Genomic DNA, 20,000 nt, shown 5'->3' with positions numbered 1-20,000 from the left:
GCTTGGTATGAGAGTTTGGTACCAGAGGAGAATGAACCTGACACTAAAGGAGGTGGGCGCCAGTGGGGAGTGAACCTGGGACTATGTAAAAAGGATATCAGTGGGAAATAAACCTGGGACTAAAGGGAGATGAATACCATTGAAAGTTGAAGCCGGATATGAGAGCTTGGTACCAGAGGAGAATGAACCTGACAAAAAAGGGTGTGGGCGCCAGTGGGGAGTGAACCTGGGACTATGTAAACAGGATATCATTGGGAAATAAACCTGGGACTAAAGGGAGATGAATACCATTGAAAGTTGAAGCCGGATATGAGAGTTTGGTACCAGAGGAGAATGAACCTGACACTATAGGAGGTGGGCGCCAGTGGGGAGTGAACCTGGGACTATGTAAAAAGGATATCAGTAGGAAATAAATCTGGGACTAAAGGGAGGTGGATACCATTGGGAGTTAAAGCCGGATTTGGTAGTTGGGTACCAGAGGAGAGAGAAACCTGACACTATAGGAGGTGGGCGCCAGTGGGGAGTGAACCTGGGACTATGTAAAAAGGATATGAGTGGGAAATAAACCTGGGACTAAAGGGAGATGAATACCATTGAAAGTTGAAGCCGGATATGAGAGTTTGGTACCAGAGGAGAATGAACCTGACACTATAGGAGGTGGGCGCCAGTGGGGAGTGAACCTGGGACTATGTAAAAAGGATATCAGTGGGAAATAAACCTGGGACTAAAGGGAGATGAATACCATTGAAAGTTGAAGCCGGATATGAGAGTTTGGTACCAGAGGAGAATGAACCTGACACTATAGGAGGTGGGCGCCAGTGGGGAGTGAACCTGGGACTATGTAAAAAGGATATCAGTGGGAAATAAACATGGGACTAAAGGGAGATTAATACCATTGAAAGTTGAAGCCGGATATGAGAGTTTGGTACCAGAGGAGAATGAACCTGACACTATAGGAGGTGGGCGCCAGTGGGGAGTGAACCTGGGACTATGTAAACAGGATATCAGTGGGAAATAAACCTCGGACTAAAGGGAGATGGATACCATTGAAAGTTGAGCCGGATATGAAAGCTTGGTACCAGAGGAGATTGAGCCTGACACAAAAGGGGTGGGCGCCAGTGGGGAGTGAACCTGGGACTCAGGGAATTGCACACCAGTGGGGAGTTAACCTGGGAATATGTATAAAGGATATCAGTAGGAAATAAATCTGGGACTAAAGGGAGATGGATACCATTGGGAGTTGAAGCCGGATTTATTTCCCACGGATATTCTTTTTTAGATATTCACAGGTTAACTCCCCACTGGTGTGCAATTCCCTGACTCCCAGGTTCACTCCCCACTGGCGCCCACCTTTTATAGTGTCAGGTTTATTCTCCTCTGGTAGCCAACTCCTATAGTTCGGCTCGGATACCCACAGTTATCCATCTCCCACAGTCCCAGGTTAACTCCAAATTGGTGTGCACTTCCCTGAGTCCCAGGTTCACTCCACACTGGCGCCCATCTCCTATAGTGTCAGGTTCATTCTCCTCTGGTACTCAACTCCCATATCCGGCTTCAACTTTCAATGGTATCCTTCTCCCTTTAGTCCCAGGTTTTTTCCCACTCATATCCTTTTTACATAGTCCCAGGTTCACTCCCCACTGGCGCCCACCTCCTATAGTGTCAGGTTCATTCTCCTCTGGTACCAAACTCTCATATCCAGCTTCAACTTTCAATGGTATTCATCTCCCTTTAGTCCCAGGTTTATTTCCCACTGATATCCTTTTTACATAGTCCCAGGTTCACTCCCCACTGGCGCCCACCTCCTATAGTGTCAGGTTCATTCTCCTCTGGTACCAAACTCTCATATCCGGCTTCAACTTTCAATGGTATTCATCTCCCTTTAGTCCCAGGTTTATTTCCCACTCATATCCTTTTTACATAGTCCCAGGTTCACTCCCCACTGGCGCCCACCTCCTATAGTGTCAGGTTTCTCTCTCCTCTGGTACCCAACTACCAAATCCGGCTTTAACTCCCAATGGTATCCACCTCCCTTTAGTCCCAGATTTATTTCCTACTGATATCCTTTTTACATAGTCCCAGGTTCACTCCCCACTGGCGCCCACCTCCTATAGTGTCAGGTTCATTCTCCTCTGGTACCAAACTCTCATATCCGGCTTCAACTTTCAATGGTATTCATCTCCCTTTAGTCCCAGGTTTATTTCCCACTCATATCCTTTTTACATAGTCCCAGGTTCACTCCCCACTGGCGCCCACCTCCTATAGTGTCAGGTTCATTCTCCTCTGGTACCAAACTCTCATATCCGGCTTCAACTTTCAATGGTATTCATCTCCCTTTAGTCCCAGGTTTATTTCCCACTGATATCCTTTTTACATAGTCCCAGGTTCACTCCCCACTGGCGCCCACCTCCTTTAGTGTCAGGTTCATTCTCCTCTGGTACCAAACTCTCATACCAAGCTTCAAATTTTAATGGTATCCATCTCCCTTTAGTACCAGGTTTATTTTCCACTGATATCCTTTTTACATATTCCCAGGTTAAATCCCCACTGGTGTGCAATTCCCTGAATCCCAGGTTCACTCCCCACTGGCGCCCACCTTCTATAGTGTCAGGTTCATTCTCCTCTGGCACCCAACTCCTATAGTTCGGCTCGGATACCCACAGTTATCCATCTCCCACAGTCCAAGGTTAACTCCCAATTGGTGTGCAATTCCCTGAATCCCAGGTTCACTCCCCACTGGCGCCCATCTTCTATAGTGTCAGGTTCATTCTCCTCTGGTACTCAACTCCCATATCCGGCTTCAACTTTCAATGGTATCCATCTCCCTTTAGTCCCAGGTTTATTTCCCACTGATATCCTTTTTACACAATCCCAGGTTAACTCCCCACTGGTGTGCAATTCCCTGAATCCCAGGTTCACTCCCCACTGGCGCCCACCTTCTATAGTGTCAGGTTCATTCTCCTCTGGTACTCAATTCCCATATCCGGCTTCAACTTTCAATGGTATCCATGTCCCTTTAGTCCCAGGTTTATTTCCCACTGATATCCTTTTTACACAGTCCCAGGTTAACTCCCCACTGGTGTGCAATTCCCTGACTCCCAGGATCACCCCCCACTGTTGCCAAACTCCCATAACTTTGCCGGATATTGTCGGGTTTCGGCGGGTTTCGGCGGGTTTCGTAATAAAGCACTAATTCTTTTTTACGAAACCCGCCGAAACCGGCCGATAAACTTAGTCTCAGGTTCACTCCCGACTGGTGTACACTTCCCTGAGTCTCGGGTTCACTCCCCACAGTTGTCTACTTCCATAACTTTGCTGTATATTGTCGGGTTTCGCCGGGTTTCGGCGGGTTTCGGCGGGTTTCGTAAAAAAGCACTGGTTCTTTTTTACGAAACCCGCCGAAACCCAGTCCCAGGTTCACTCCCCAATGGTGTACACTTCCCTGAGTTCTAGGTTCACTCCCCACAGCCACCTACTTCCCATAACTTTGTCGGGATTCGTCGGGTTTCATCGGGTTTCGGCGGGTTTCGGCGGGTTTCGGCGGGTTTCGGCGGGTTTCGGCGGGTTTCGGCGGGTTTCGGCGGGTTTCGTAAAAAAGTCACACCGCCCCCCCCCCCCCAAAAAAAAAAAAAAAAAAAAACAAAAAAAAAAACCCCAACAAAACAAAACAAATACAAAACAAAACAACAAACAAAAAAAAACAATTAAATAAAACGATACACACACATACACACAAACACACACACACACACACACACACACACTCACACAACCCCAACAAACATAAATAAAGGACAAACATAAATAAAACCAAAATTACAAAATTACAAATAACCCTGGAATAACCCAGGCGTTAGCCGCAGTCAAGCCCTGCAAAGTGAGCTAAAGCGAGGCCACACAACGAGTCGATTAATCGAACTCGATACCTTTTGGGTACGAAGCAGAGACCGTACCACTGAGCCAGGCTGCCCCCCCCCCCCCCCCCTCCCCTCTCCCTCTGATAGGGTGCAATAATAAGATTGAATTATGTTTACTCGGTTATAATCACTCGCTGCCCTATAAACTCTCAAAATTCTTATTAAAATCCCCAGATTATGGAACAGTGTAAATTTCCATACATAGGGCGACGAGACATGCAGCCCTTTGGGCGCTAGTACAATATCCAGGGAAAAGAAAACGTTTTAAAACAGAGGAAAATCTCTGAATTTACAAAGGGTTAAGGGAAACTGTACCGAGAATCTATTTATAAAGGCATACAATTTTACAGAGCAGGTGAATGATCAAAGGAACAAATAAGGGAGACGGCACTGGTGTAAGATAAAGATATGAAAAAAAGTTTGTATAAAACAGTGCAGACAAAGCACCTGGGATCAATCTCGGTCCGTTTGCGTGTTAAGCGAGTGCTCTACCAAATGAGCTATCAGGAGTTTCCTTTCGCTCGACCCCCCCCCCCTCCCCCCCCCCCCCCCCCCCCCCCCCCCCCCCCCCCCTCCTTTCGCAATGCAGAGGTGTAAATAACATAAAATTTAACATCTCTACATACCTGTTCAGTTGATCAGCTACGTGGGAAAGCACTGCTTGGAGAGCGTCATTATCCGCTGAAGAGGAAATGAAATAGAAAGAAAAATACATTATTATCATTGATAGAAACAGAAGTCATATTAGACAGTTACCTGCCGTACTTCTAAAAGAGAGACCGCCATCAACGGGGGTGGCTTTGCCTCTCTGAATGATTTTGCCTCTCCTGGTGATTTTGCCTCTCCGGGTGATTTTGCATCTCGGTGTGATTTTGCTTCTCGGTGTGATTTTGCATCTCGTGTGATTGTGCATCTCTGGGGCGATTTTGCATCTTGGTATGATTTTGCTTCTCGGGGTGATTTTGCTTCTCGGGTGATTTTGCTTCAACCGATTTGGAGCATTTTGAGTATTCTCAGGCATGTTTTGCAGTTATTTTCCTTATTAGAGGACTTGATTTTTCATCAAAAGAAATAAATAACTGTTATAAAATTAAGCATAATCTAGTTTGTCCAACTCTATAGAGACAAAGTCACCCCTGAAGGCGAAGTGACCCCAGTTGACGGTACGTATTTAAACATTCAAAAACGGAAATGAACTCAATAGTAACTAATAATATAGATAGTATGCGCTTGGCTAAGAAGCTCATAACATTGCCATCCGGAAGTATAACGGACCAACACACAAAACTGTGTTTATCCATGAACGTTTATAGTCAGGTTAATACAGTTCAGTGAGCGTTACTCAAAAACGCGGATGGCAAAAAACAATAACAAAGACCTGAGTGACGTCATCTTCGAACTATCTATAATGATGGATAGTTTTTTTAAAGGTCAACGTTGGGAAAGGGTGGGATGGGGTTGTGGAGCACGAGATGATGAACAGACAACATCAATGTTGGGGCAGAATGTAAAACAGAATGTAAGACAAAAACAGAAAGCATGTTGGAAAACAGATATAGAGGGATTGAAAACACATTAAGTAACTCCCTTCCCACTACGGGAGATCAGGAACCCCATCCAGGGGATAGACATTTATAATAATATAAAAATAAAAATAAATAAATAAATAAATAAATAAATAAATAAATAAATAAATAAATAAATAAATAAAATTCCCTTTATTCATCACATTGGTGAAATTTGTCTCTAGGATCTATTCCAAGGGAAGACTGGAACAACCCAGGCGTCAGTCGCAATGCAGCGCCGCAAATTGAACTTGGGCGAGGTGACTGACTTGCTCAAGGCCTCACAGGCCAGCGGCGTGTGATCGAACTCGGTACCTTTCGGGTAAGAAGCAAAGACCGTACCGCTGAGCCAGGCTGCTCCCCCCCCTCCCCTCTCCCTCTGATAGGGTGCAATAATAAAATTGAATTACATTTACTCGGTTATAAACACTCGGTATTGATTTAAGATTTTCACTGGACAAGATCGAGTAAATCTTAATAATCAAACTTTTGTTAAAAACCCAATAAAAATGCATTAATTGAGCTTGAGATGTTTTGTTTATTTTATGTAGCGCTTTATCCACTAAACGTGCTCAAAGCGCTTTACAAGGGGTCCCTGACCAACAGCAACGCGTAACATGTAGAACGAAACATGACGCCTGTTAGGCTATATTGCGCAATTTTTTCCCCAAAAGAGACAAATCTGTTTACGGCCAGGTACTCATTTTACACCTGAGTACGGTGAGAGAATGTGAGTAAAGGGCCTTTTCCAAGGACTCAATAATGCGCCGAGCGAGGCTCGAACCTAGGACCTTCCGATCCGAAAACGAGTGTCATACCACTAGACCACAGGCTTGACCATAGTAAAGCGCTTTGAGCACTTTTAGTGGATATTGCACTATATAAACGCTCACGTTTTTGTGGGTATTATCATACATTAATATATATATTATATATATATATATATATATATATATATATATATATATATATATATATATATATATATATATATATATATAAAAGCGTTTTGCCAGTTGTTGCCAGATTAATTTGTTATTGGAAATGATTTTATTTTGTGTTTGTTGTGGATCATGTAATTTATTGTAGAAGAAAGCAGGTGGGAAATTTCTCGTGGGAGCTGGTGAGTCGGAATGTGTGTTTAGTTTGGATTATACAAGGGGATTTAGACTTGTTTTCTAACGGATGTTGATAGGGATGATGATGGTGGTGGTGGTTGTGGTGGTGGTGGTGGTGGTGGTGGTGGTGGTGGTGGTGGTGAGGGGGGGGGGGTGGAGGTGGTGTTGACGAAGATATGGTGGTGATGATGATGATGATGATGATGATGATGATGATGATAATGATGGTGATGATAATGATGATGATGGTGATGATGATGATGATGATGATGATGATGGTGATGATGATGGTGATGGTCATGATTATGATGATGATGGTGATGATGATGATGATGGTGGAGGTGGTAGTGATGATGATAATAATAATAATAATAATATAATATAATAATAATAATAATATAATAATAATAATAATAATAATAATATAATAATAAATAATAATATAAAAATAATAATAATAATAATAATAATAATAATAATAATAATAATAATAATAATAATAATAATAGTAATAATAATAAATAATAATAATAATAATAATAATAATAATAATATAATAATAATAATATATAATAATAATAATAATAATAATAATAATAATAATAATATAATAATAATAATAATAATAATGATAAGAATTTCCTTTGGTATTAAGTTGCAATCTCTCTGTCAACAGATATTTTACTAACGCCGGACAGCCCGTCAAGAGTTCATTTAATGTACATCTACCTCGTCTCAATGGGAAAGTATTGACAAATAATAGGCTGCGGGGGGGGGGGGGGGGGGGGGGGGGGATAGCTCAATTGGTAGAGCAGTCGCTTGACAAGCAAAGGGGCCGAGTCGATCTTAGGTGCAGTTGAGATATGTTTTTCTGATCCCCCTATCCATTCAGCAGTAATTGGGTAGCTGGGTTTGTTAGAACTGGCGAGAAGTACTTTGCGATAGATTAGAGTCCTATCCTAAGAAAAGCAAGCGATTGCTATTATCCGTTTCAAGCTATAGAATGATGTGATGTTCGGGTGGGTATGAGTATATATATATATATATATATTATATATATATATATATATATATATATATATATATATATATATATGTGTGTTGTGTGTATGTGTGTGTGTGTTTGTGTGTGTGTGTTTGTGTGTGTTTGTGTGTGTTTGTGTGTGTGGTATTGCAAAATGAGGTGAGAAATCTTTAATCCTGACAGATGTCAAAGGAAATGGATTGTCAAACAATGTTAATACTGGGTGTCCTGATTCTAGGGCACAATGCAGGAGAAGGAGGAGAAGGAGGAAGAGGAGGAGAAGGAGGAGGAAGAGGGGGATAAGGAAGAGGAGGAAGAGGAGATGGAGGGGGGGGGGAGGAGGAGGAGGAGGGGGGGAGGAGCATGAGAAGGAGGAAGAAGAGGATGATAAGGAGGAGGAAGAGAAGGATATGGTGGAGGGGGAGGAGGAGGAGGAGGAGGGGGGGGAGGAGCATGAGAAGGAGGAAGAAGAGGATGATAAGGAAGAGGAGGAGGAGGAGGAGGAGGATGAGGAGGAGGAGGAGAAGAGGAGGAGAGGAGGAGAGGAGGAGAAAGGAGGAGGAGAAGAGGAGGAGAGAGGAGGAAAGAGAGGAGGATGAGAAAGGGAGAGGAGGAGGAGGAAGGAGGAGGAGAAGGAGGAGGAGAGAGGAGGAGAGAGGAGAGAGGAGGAGGAGAGAGAAGGGAGGAGGAAGGGAGAGGAGGAGAAGGAGGAGGAGGAGGAGAAGGAGGAGGAGGGAGGGAGGAGGGAGGAGGAGAAGGGGGGGGGGGAGGAGGAGGAGGAGGAGAAGGAGGAGGAACCAAAATGCTGGTTCGATCCCCTGTCGAAGAAGACTGATTTTTCGGGATTTCTTTTTTTTCTTTCGTATTTTCTATCTTGCTTTCAGAGATTTTTGAGCTCTATAGATAGTTCGAAGATGACGTCACTCAGGTCTTTGTTATTGTTTTTTTCCATCCGCGTTTATGAGTAATGCTCACTGAACTGTATTAACCTGACTATAAACGTTCATGGATACACACGGTTTTGTGTGTTGGTCCGTTATACTTCCGGATGGCAATGTTATGAGCTTCTTAGCCAAGCGCATACTATCTATATACACGTTTTTAAAAAATCATGGACAGTAAAGATATTATATACAACAGGTTGATTTGTACACACAATTCAGCTTCCCACGTGAAGAGGGTTTGGGGGGGGGGGGGGGGGGGGGGGGGGGGCGTTCAATGATAAATCCTTTTCTATCTTGCTTCGGCACTGTTTCACAAATACGTTTTCAGAGATTTTTGAGCTATATATACACGTTTTTTAAAAATCACGGACAGTAAAGATATTATATACAACAGGTAGATTTGTACACACAATTCAGCTTCCCACGTGAAGAGGGTTGGGGGGGAGGCGTTCAATGATAAATCCTTATCGATTGGGCACAATGATGAAGCGGGAAAAAACTGTCGTTTAATTGGCTCTTAGTAGCCAGGCTTGGCTTGCGTTATGAATGGCTGGGTGGTTGGTGGAAGGCTTAATTATTTCCTTAAACTGATTGATTCCGTGTTGGTGGTGAAGGAAGTTGTAGTATTAATAGTAGTAGTAGTTGTAGTAGTGGTGGTAGTAGTGGTAGTAGTAGTAGAAGTGGTAGTGGTAGTGGTGGTAGTAGTGGTAGTGGTAGTGGTAGTAGTAGTAGTAGTAGTAGTAGTAGTAGTAGATGTAGTATTAGTAGTAGCAGTAGTGTGTAGTATGTGTGATAGTAGTAGCAGAGTGGTATGTGTGTAGTAGTAGTAGTAGTAGTAGTAGTAGTAGTAGTAGTAGTAGTAGTAGTAGTAGTAGTAGATGTAGTATTAGTAGTAGTGGTAGTGGTAGTAGTAGAGGTGGTAGTAGTGGCAGTGGTGGTGGTAGTAGTAGTAGTAGTAGTAGTAGTAGTAGTAGTAGTAGTGGTGGTAGTAGTGGCAGTGGTGGTGGTGGTAGTAGTAGTAGTAGTAGTTGTAGTAGTTGTAGTAGTAGTAGTAGTAGTAGTAGTAGTAGTAGTAGTAGTAGTAGTAGTAGTAGTAGTAGTAGTAGTAGTAGTAGTAGTAGTATTAGTAGTTGTGGTAGTGGTAGTAATAGTGATGGTTGTAGTGATAGTGGTGGTGGTAGTAATAGTGATGGTTGTAGTAGTGGTAGTGGTAGTAGTTGCAGTAGCGGTGGTAGTATCATCATTCTCTCGGTCATCATCATGATCATGATCCTCATCATTATCATTATTATTATTATTATTATTATTATTATTATTATTATTATTATTATTATTATTATTATTATTATTATTATTATATTATTATTATTATTATTATTATTATTATTATTATTATTATTATTATTATTATTATTATTATTATTATTATTATATTATTATTTATTATCATTATCATTTTTATCATTATCATTATCATTATCATTACCATCATCATCATCATCATCATCATCATCATCATCATCATCATTATCATCATCATCATCATCATCATCATCTTTATCTTTCTAAGCGTGCCTTTCATACAAATACCCATTTACCTATTTAGTGTTCCATTACAACCTATTAAAAATGTCATCAATCGCCCCGAGCTGACTGACTGCCTGTTGATTTCAAAACCCCGGCAAGACAAAGGGCATCAACCTCTCTAACTCTATGTTGTGGTCTTGTGGGATGACACTCGCTTTCGGATCATCGGAAGGTCCTGGGTTCGGAGCCTCGCACGGCGCATAGTTAATTCCTTGGAAAAGGCTCTTTACTTACTCACATTCTGTCGATGTACTCAGGTGTAAAATGAGTAACTGGCCGTTGACAGCGGTGTTAATAGCGGTGTTAACAGCTAAAAAAAAAGTAATATCTCCTAAAAGGCGTCATGTCTCGTTCTATACGTTACGTGCTGCTGTTGGTCAGGGACTCTTTGTAAACAGCTTTGAGCACGTTTAGTGGATACTGCGCTAAATAAAATCTCTAGCTCTAGTTTAAAGAAATCTCCTATATTCGTTTTCTATTTCTTCAACGGACGTGCAAATGTTTGCAAGTCTGATAAACCAAATTGTTATGGTTCGACGTGTACACACATATGCAGGTCTGACAGTTTAATTATTCTTTAAGACAACGTGCAGATATTCTCTGGTCTGATATCCGAATGCAATCATGGGCCTAGTTTAACATTGTTGTAATGGACACGATTTTGCGTCATTTTTCTTGAGATTTTTATTACAACAATGAGCCCACAATGAATTGGGTTATCAGACCTTAAAATATGATCTCATTGCCGTTATGGAAATACTATCAAAACATTACAAATTTTACTCTCCATTACTAAAACAAGGTTAACACAAGTCCATACTTGCGTTCGGTTATCAGACCTGAATATATTTGCACGTTGTCTTCAACCAATAATTCAACTAGTTTAAAGCTCAACTATTTAAAATTATCATTTTATTGGTTAGTTAAAAATGAAAAGTTAGTAAGAAAATAAAAGAAAAGGACTATTTAAACATCTTCAGCAACACGGAAAGCGAAAATAGTGAGTTTTAAGTAGACGCAATACCCGCTAAAGTGTGCGCTGAGAAATCTATTATAATATATTTTTTAAAAACAGGGTTGGGATAAACATTGTTCCGAACAGCCAATGTAAAATTTATATCATCGACCATAGAATTACTGGCAAATCTAAAAATTATAAAACTATTTTTAGAGACCGATATAGACAAGTAACTTGCAAACCTTCTTTTTATTTCAGGTTATTTCTATCATCCCCCTTGACTCAAATCAATACGAAGAAAATCTGATAGGTCGTAACACTCATTCCTTTTTGACGTTTGCCATTAAATGCAAGTATAATTTATTCTACGCAATTCTAGCATATCCACAACAAAAATGGATGACGTAATTTTTAATCTCTCTTGATACTGTTAAGTAATGATAATCTTTTTAACACCCTCCTTGCCACCTAGACATCAAAATGGTCACATTTGTTATGACACAATATCCATTTTTTCTTATTCAGATTTATTTTGTAGGTCACAATGATCTTTGTTTAATTAATAATAACAAAAAGTTGTTTAGTAGAGAGATTGTTTGAGTTTTAAAATCCATTTTCTGCTGGGTAAGCCTGCCATTTTGGGAAAATACTGAAAATGATCGGTAATGAGAGAATTAATCGATTCTTTAACAAATAGGGAAAACCAAAAGCTACCCATGATTAATAATCAATTAAAATGTTTTCAGCTGACCTCTTCGGCGTCAACGAAAAAACCCCACAAAAAACCCAAAACAAACAAAAACCCAACTTGGCATTGAAGAGCCCATTCATTCCTCACTTCATTATCATTAACGGCTCCTTAACTATCTAACATCGATTATTTTTCTCTGTTAGGGTAGTCGACAAATGGAACCGCCTGCCTGCAACAGTTGTCGACGCCCCGTCATTGCAGGCATTCAAGTGCCGTCTTGATGCTCATTGTGAAACAGAAAAATACTGTTTGTAAAGTTAAATTCAGACACCTCCTTCCACTATGTGGCATGCCCAGTTTTGAGAGACTTGAATTATATACGTTCACGAATGCACAAGAGCAGATAAAAGGCTGTTAAAGCCTACATAAATCTGGACTTATATCATATCATATCATCATGTTCAAATCGATTTCGTTAAATCAAAAACAACTTAAAGAATTCAGTGAGAAGACCAAAAAAACAAAACAAAAAAACTACCCATAATTAATGATTAATTAATATGTTTTCATCTGACCTCTTTGACATCAGCGAAAAACAAACAAACAAACAAACCAAACCACAACCTGGCGTTGAATGAACCCATTCATTCCTCACTTCATTATCATTAACAAAACTCTAACAACCATCTAATATCGATTTATGTTTAAATCGATTTCGCTAATTCCAAAAAGATTGATGAATTCAATGAGAATTCAACCAAAAACTACCCTTGATTAATTAAAATGTTTTCATTTGACCTTCCTGACGTCATCCGAAAAAAAAATATATATAAAACAAAACAAAAACAAAACAAGCCTATGCGGCTATGTGGTCTAGTAGTATAACTCTCAACTTAGGATCGGAAGGTCTAAGGTTTGAAACCCGCTCTGAGCGACGCATGGTAGTTGAGTCCTTGGAAAAAGCTCTTTACTCACATTCTCTCACCCGTACTTAGGCGTAAAATGAGTACCTGGTCGTTTACAGCGTTGTCTCTCTCGGGAAAAAAGTAATAATATCGCCTCTAGGCGTCATGTCATGTCTCATCCTACATGTTAAGTGTTGCTGTTGGCTTGAGACCGACCCCCTACTTGTAAAGCGCATGGAACAAGTTTAGTGGATATTACGCTATATAAATGCTTTGGATAAATAGAACCCAACCCCGGCATTGGTTCGAACCGACGTGTACATACATATATGCAGGTCTGACATCCTAATCCAAGAATGGGCCTAGTTTAACAATGTTGTAATGGAAAATATTTTGCGTCAATTCTTTTTTTTTTTTTTTTGAGATTTCCATTACAACAATGAGCCCCATAAGAAATTGGGTTATCAGACCTGCATATACGTGCACGTCGGTTAGATCCCAACCATTCCTCACTTCATTATGGAGCTGCGTGGCTCAGCGGTACAGTCTTTGCTTCGTACCCGAAAGGTACCGAGTTCGATCGCCCGCGGCTCCGCTGTGTGGCCTTGAGCAAGTCACCTCGCCCTAGCTCAAATTGCGGCGCTGCACTGCGGCTGACGCATGGGTTATTCCAGTCTTCCCTTGGAATAGACCCTAAAGACAAATTTCCCCTGTTGGATAAATAAAGGGAATTTTATTTATTTATTTTTTAAAATTAATTATCATTAACAGCACACTAGCCATCTAATATCGATTTTGTGTTCGAATCGATATATCGCTTTATTCCATTTCATTTAACTTCACAAGTATCACTGCCCAGGGAATCCAAGGACGATCGTGGCGTTTTATGATATAATAGTGCACATAATTTGTGACGCATTAGGTTATATATCATCTATTATTAAAGACGTGCGACAAAATATAGTGCCGACAATTCATGCGAGGAGTTCCTCATTTTATGTGTTTTATAGAATATTTCGGCTAGCCTTGATGATAGTTGAGGATAAATATAGCTCAGTTAGTATAGAGCACTAGCTTCACAATCAAATTGACCGAGATCGATCCCGGGTGCAGTCGAGGTTTTTTTTCTTTTTCTGACCTCCTCCTCCCCCCCCCCCAGTAGTGATTGGGTAGCTGGATCTTATAGATCTGGCGGAAAGTACTTTGCGATAGACTAGCGTTCATAAATCTAAAGAGTAGCAAGGAATTGATATTGTCCGTTTCACGCTTATAGAAACCGGGATAAACTCCGGCTCCATGGACCTAATGCCTCTGACGGACTACTTTTTCTGCGTCATGATTCAAGTTTTGTTACACAGAAAGATTAAACCGTATGTACCCTCCAACGTTAAAGTAGAGAAGAAACATATGCAAAGTTTGTGTGGATGAACATTTTTAGAAAAAAAAAAAAAGAAAAAACTTGAGATTTTATAGAGAGCAATATCCACTAAACGTGCTCAAAGCGCTTTACAAAGGGTCCCTGACCAACTGCAACACGAAACATGCTGAACGAGACATGACGCCTGATACGTGATATTACCATTTTTGTTTCTGACAGAGACAACGCTGTTAACGTCCAGGTACTCATTTTACACCTGAGTACGGTGAGAGAATGTGAGTAAAGCACCTTTTCCAAGGACTCAACTATGCGCCGAGCGAAGCTCGAACCCAGGACCTTCCGATCCGAAAGCGAGTGTCATACCATTAGACCACATAGCCGGCGCACAAGAAGAAACTTATAAAACGTTTGTGTGGCTGAAAGATTTTATGAAGCTTCAGGGAACAGACCCAACAGAAAGCGCTTTGAGCACGTTCAGTGTATATTGCGCTATATAAAAGCTCAAGTAAATAAATATATATGATTCTCCTTGTCTCCAAATTTGGTCAACTTTTTTATTAAAAAATGAAGCAAAGCAAACAAAGCTACTAGGGACACAAATGGAAGCGCTTTGAGCACGCTTAGTAAATATTGCTCTATACAAAAGCTCAAGTTTTTAAAAAAATGATTGTCCTTGTCTCCAAATTCGGTCAACATTTTTTTTTTTGGCCACATACGCGGCCATCTGGCAACCAACCCTGACAGTATCACCCCCTGCCCAGGGGCTATCGTGTACTTTTATTGTACTCCGTAGTATTTCTCATGTCTCCCACTATGACAAAAAAAAAAAAAAGAAAAAGAAATAATTATTTGTTTTGCATTATGGGACATCGATCGTCACGAAACTTGCGGTCTATGCTATGGCTTGGCTGGCATTGATTAAAGAAGACACGTTTTCACACACACACGCATACACATACACAAACACACACACACACACACACACACACACACACATCTGATCTGGAACCAAAAACTTTCCACAATGTTGTTTTACTATTCAAATACAGAGCCAGATTGTTGGGTTTTTTTTTTTTTGTTTTTTGTTTTTTTTTTGTTGGGGTCGGTGGGAGTGAGTGGGGGGGGGGGGGGGGGGGGGATGGGGAAGGGGAGGGGGATAGATAAACTCACCCCGTAAATTGGTTGTCACGTCGCCCAGCAACATCGAGCAGCGTGGTTCTAAACAAAGAAGATCGGTACTTTTTATTCTTCATGCTGGCTAGAACTTTTCATATGTCATGTGATCAGAATGTATAAAAGTCAAAACATGATCATATTTTATAATGTTTTTATCCTCTAGATACACGTTTATGCTCGTCGGATAAATCTTTGTTTTTGTTTGTTTTTAAGGGTTTTACGGCGCTTGCAACACATTAAGGTCATATCAGCGCCAGTATAAAGGAAGAAAATGGGATAGTAAAAAGTTCTAGAATTGCAATTAAAGTACAAAAGAAAAGGTAAGACAAAGGGGAATTGGATCAAATAGGGAACAGTTGTAGATTCCAAGAGCACACCGCCAAAGTACTTAGTTTGAGATCACCTAAAAGTCTCATCCAGACACGACACAAGCACAGGTCCCAACTAAGAGGAATACACTCAAATGTTTACCAATCATATAATCTTTTTCTTCTTCAAGTACCAAGTCTGTGCCAGACATCGGTGATCCTGATACGCCATTCATCTCTCTGATCAGATAACCTCAGAAAACTAATATTACTCTTCTCTTTCTTTGTCACCCAGCTGTTCAAACTATTCAAATATGTTTTTCTTGGTCTACCTTTACTCTTTTTACCTTCTATCTTTCCCGTGAGAGCAAGATGTTCAATACATTTATGTCGATTTAGGTGTCCTAAAAATTGCATTTGTCTTTTTCTTATTGTACGAATTAATAGCCTTTTAGTTTCAGCTTGCTCTAATACTTCTTCATTAGTTTTCTTCTCTGTCCATGAGATTCTTAACATCCTTCTAAGAAACCACATTTCTGCTGCTTCCAGTTTCTTTCTAATGTCTTCTGCAATTGTCCAGCTTCCACAGCCATATAATAATACTGACCATACGTAGGCTTTCAAACCCTATGCTTTGTTGTCATTGAGATATCGTGGTTTTTAAAAATTAGACTCATTTTATTAAAACTATCTTTAGCTATTGCAATTCTTCCTTTTATTTCTGTGTTGCATCTGGCATCTGAAGTTATTATGTATCCAAGATATTTAAATGCCTGAACTTGTTTTATAGTTTTTCCATTGCTTATTAAGTTGCATATTGGATTTCTTTCTCTCCTTGATACAACCATGCATTCTGTCTTTTTGACATTTAAGTATAACCCCATACGTTCACTCTCTGTGACTATTTTATTGAGGAGTAGTTGTAAATTTTCTTTTGAGTCTGAAATTAGTGCTGTGTCATCTGCATATCTTATATTATTGATATTCTCACCATTGATCTTAAGATCAATCATATAATATAATATGTAAACTAAACATAATACAATGCATAACAGAGAGATGATTTACAAGGAAAAAAATATCATCTCCCAAAACTATAACTATACATTCGACTGTTTCCCTCCCAGCCAAGGAACTCCGGCAAGGATCAGGACAAAACTAAGTAATCTCATTCCAAGACAATGACAGGAAACAATTGGAAAACGGATATGGGGGGATAGAAGACACAGCATATACCTCCCTGCCCACTGTGGGAGGTCAGGATTCCCACCCAGGGAGAAATATTTCATAAGGTGTCCACCATTGTTCCGATAGTTTTAGAGCCAGTAACTAAGTTACCATGCGTCATTACGAGGGAAGTGACGTCATGACTGTTGAAGCGTATTGGAGCATTTAGATCGCGCGATAGAGCGACATGAAGTCTGTTATGCGATATCACACTAATTTCTCTTTTCGAACTGAAACAACGCTGTTAACGACCAATGATTACTCGTTTCACACCAGAGTACGATGAGAGAATGGGGGTCCCGATAGATCAGTTGGTAGAGCACTCGCTTCACACGCAAAGGGACCAAGATCGATCCCGAGTGCCGTCGAGATTTGTTTTCTTCTTCCTGATCTCCCTGTCCACCTAGCAGTAAATAGGTAGCTGGGTCTGTTATATCCAGCGGAAAGTACTTTGACATAGACTAGCGTCCTATCCAAAGGGTAGCAAGCAATTGCTATTGTCCTTTTCACGCTATAGAAACCGGGATAAACTCCGGCTCCATGGGCCTCATGGCTCTGTAGGACTACGATGAGAGAATATTATAAGTAAAGAGCCTTTTCATGACAAATCCGGTCTATGGCCTTCCTGGCACTGATAAAAGAAGAAACGTTTTCACGTCGACACACACACACACACACATACACACATACACACACCCACACACACACCCACACACACACACCCACCCACCCACACACACACCCACTCACTCACACACACACACACACACACACCTGTTTGGGAGCCAAAGCTTCCCACAGTGCTGTCATCCCAATCAAACAGAGTGCCATGATTTGCTTTTTTTTTGGGGGGGGGGGGGGGGGGGGAGGGGGGTTTAACCCTCTCCTAACCACCTACAACAAAATCGCCACATTTGTTTCGACACAATATACACGTTTTCTTATTCAGATTTATTTTGTACATCACAATGTTCTTTGTTTAATTAATAAGAACATAAAGTTGTTTTATAGAGAGATTGTTTGAGTTTAAAAAATCATTTTTTCTGCTGGGTAAGCCTGCCATTTTTGGGGAAATACTGAAAATGATCGGTAAGGAGAGAGAGAGAGAGAGAGAGAGAGAGAGAGAGAGAGAGAGAGAGAGAGAGAGAGGAGAGAGTTAATGATGGGGGGAGGTAGGGAGGGGGCTGGTTGGGTGGGTGGGTGAAAATGCGAGGCTTGGTAGACTCAGACGTAAACTGGAGTATAATAATTTATATAGCGCAATAAAATAGTGCGGTTATGTGGTTTTGTTGTGGGTATGGAACTCGCTTTCGGATCGGAGGTCGTGGTTTCGAGTCCCGCTCTGAGCGTCGCATAATTGAGCCCTGTTTACTCACATTCTCTCACAGAACTCAACTGTAAAATGAGTACCTGGCCGTTAATAACAGCGCTGTCTTTGAAAAAAAAGTAACATCGCCTAACAGGCGTCATGTCTCGTTCTACATGTTGTTGTTGGTCAAGGACCATTTATAAAGCGCTTTGGGCACTATTAGTGGATATTGCGCTATATAAGTGCTCACTTTAAAAAAAATAAAGTTTCTATTATTGTTTGATCCCAAGTCAATCTATAGATAGTATGCGCTTGGCTAAGAAGCTCATAACATTGCCATCCGGAAGTATAACGGACCAACACACAAAACTGTGTGTATCCATGAACGTTTATAGTCAGGTTAATACTGTTCAGTGAGCATTACTCATAAACGCGGATGGCAAAAAACAATAACAAAGACCTGAGTGACGCCATCTTTGACCGGCGAGAGTCTTATGACTATACCATTTGGCCCAGAGATGACCTTAAGGTACGTGTCGAAAGAGCTGCAAAACCGGTAGATAAGACTTATAGATAGTTCGAAGATGACGTCACTCAGGCCTTTGTTATTGTTTTTGCCATCCGCGTTTGTGAGTTGTTCTCACTAAACTGTATTAACCTGACTATAAAAGTTCATGGTTACACAGAGTTTGTGTGTTGGTCCGTTATACTTCCGGATGGCAATGTTGTGAACTCCTTGGCCAAGCGCATTCTATCTATAGGTGATCTCAAACTAAGTACATTGATGGTATGCTCTTGGATTCTACATCGGATCCCTATTTATTCCCAGTTCCCCTTTGTCTTACTTTCTCTTGGCTGTTATAATTTTAATGATAGAACTTTTTACTATCCCATTTTCTTCTTTTTTTTTTTTACTGGCGCTGATATGACCTTAATGTGTTGCAAACCCTTAAAAACAAACAAACAAACAAACAAACAAAAATAGAATATTGTTCCGAATAGCCAATGTACAATTTATATCATCTAGCACAGAATTACTGGCAAATCTAAAAATTATAAAACTATTTTTTACAGACTGATATACGAGTAACTCGCAAACCTTCTTTTTATTTCAGGCTAAGTCTATCATCCCCCCTGACTCAAATTAATACCAAGAAAAGCTTATTTGACGTTTGACTTTCATTGCGAGTATAATTCATTCTACGCAATTCTAGCATATCCACAACAAAAAGTAATGACGTAATTTTAAATCTCTCTTGATGCTTTCAAGTAAATATAATCTTTCTAATCTATTCTTTAAAAAAAATAGGGTTGGGATCAACATTGTTCCGTAAAGCCACTGTTGTATATTTACCATCGAGTACAGAATTACCAGAAAGTCTAAAAATACAAAACAGTAATACAATAAGATAAAGAACTGAATGAAAGGTGCCAGGCAAAGCAAGAAAGAAAAATACAAGAAAAAAAAACATCCCAAAAAGTCAGTCGGCGTCGACTGGGGATCGAACCTCAGACCTTCTGATTGCCGGCCGTAAACCGCGTACCATTGTGAAGAAAATAGGTATTAAAATTGTCCCAACTACCGGGGGTTTCTGTGGTGTAATGGTAGCACGTCTGAACGTCATCATTATCACTACCAACACCACAACTACCACTACCACCACCACCACCATCATTATCATCATCATCATCATCATTATCACCATCATCATCATCATCATTATCACCATCATCATAATCATCACCCTACCACCACCACCACCACCATCATCATCATTATTATCATTACCACCACCACACCTCATCATACACCACACACCACACCACAACTACCACTACCACCACCACCACCACCAATCTTATCAATCATCATCACACATCACTCATCATCAC

General features: G+C 40.5%; 1 protein-coding gene across 1 annotated transcript in view; it reads right to left on the bottom strand.

Moving 5' to 3' along the window:
- The window catches only part of LOC144959619 (high affinity cGMP-specific 3',5'-cyclic phosphodiesterase 9A-like), a 124,294-nt gene that overhangs the window by 32,139 nt on the left and 72,155 nt on the right, over window positions 1–20,000 (bottom strand). The window contains exon 8 of the mRNA XM_078892254.1: window positions 4,544–4,598. Within this exon, the coding sequence (XP_078748380.1) occupies window positions 4,544–4,598 (55 nt within the window). The remainder of the gene's footprint in view (window positions 1–4,543; window positions 4,599–20,000) is intronic.

The sequence above is a fragment of the Berghia stephanieae genome, chromosome 14, assembly GCF_034508935.2.
Source record: "Berghia stephanieae isolate SIO BIC M18660-M18661 chromosome 14, UCSD_Bste_1.3, whole genome shotgun sequence".
Taxonomy (NCBI): Eukaryota; Metazoa; Mollusca; class Gastropoda; order Nudibranchia; family Aeolidiidae; genus Berghia; species Berghia stephanieae.
This window is presented reverse-complemented; position numbering and strand designations above follow the sequence as displayed.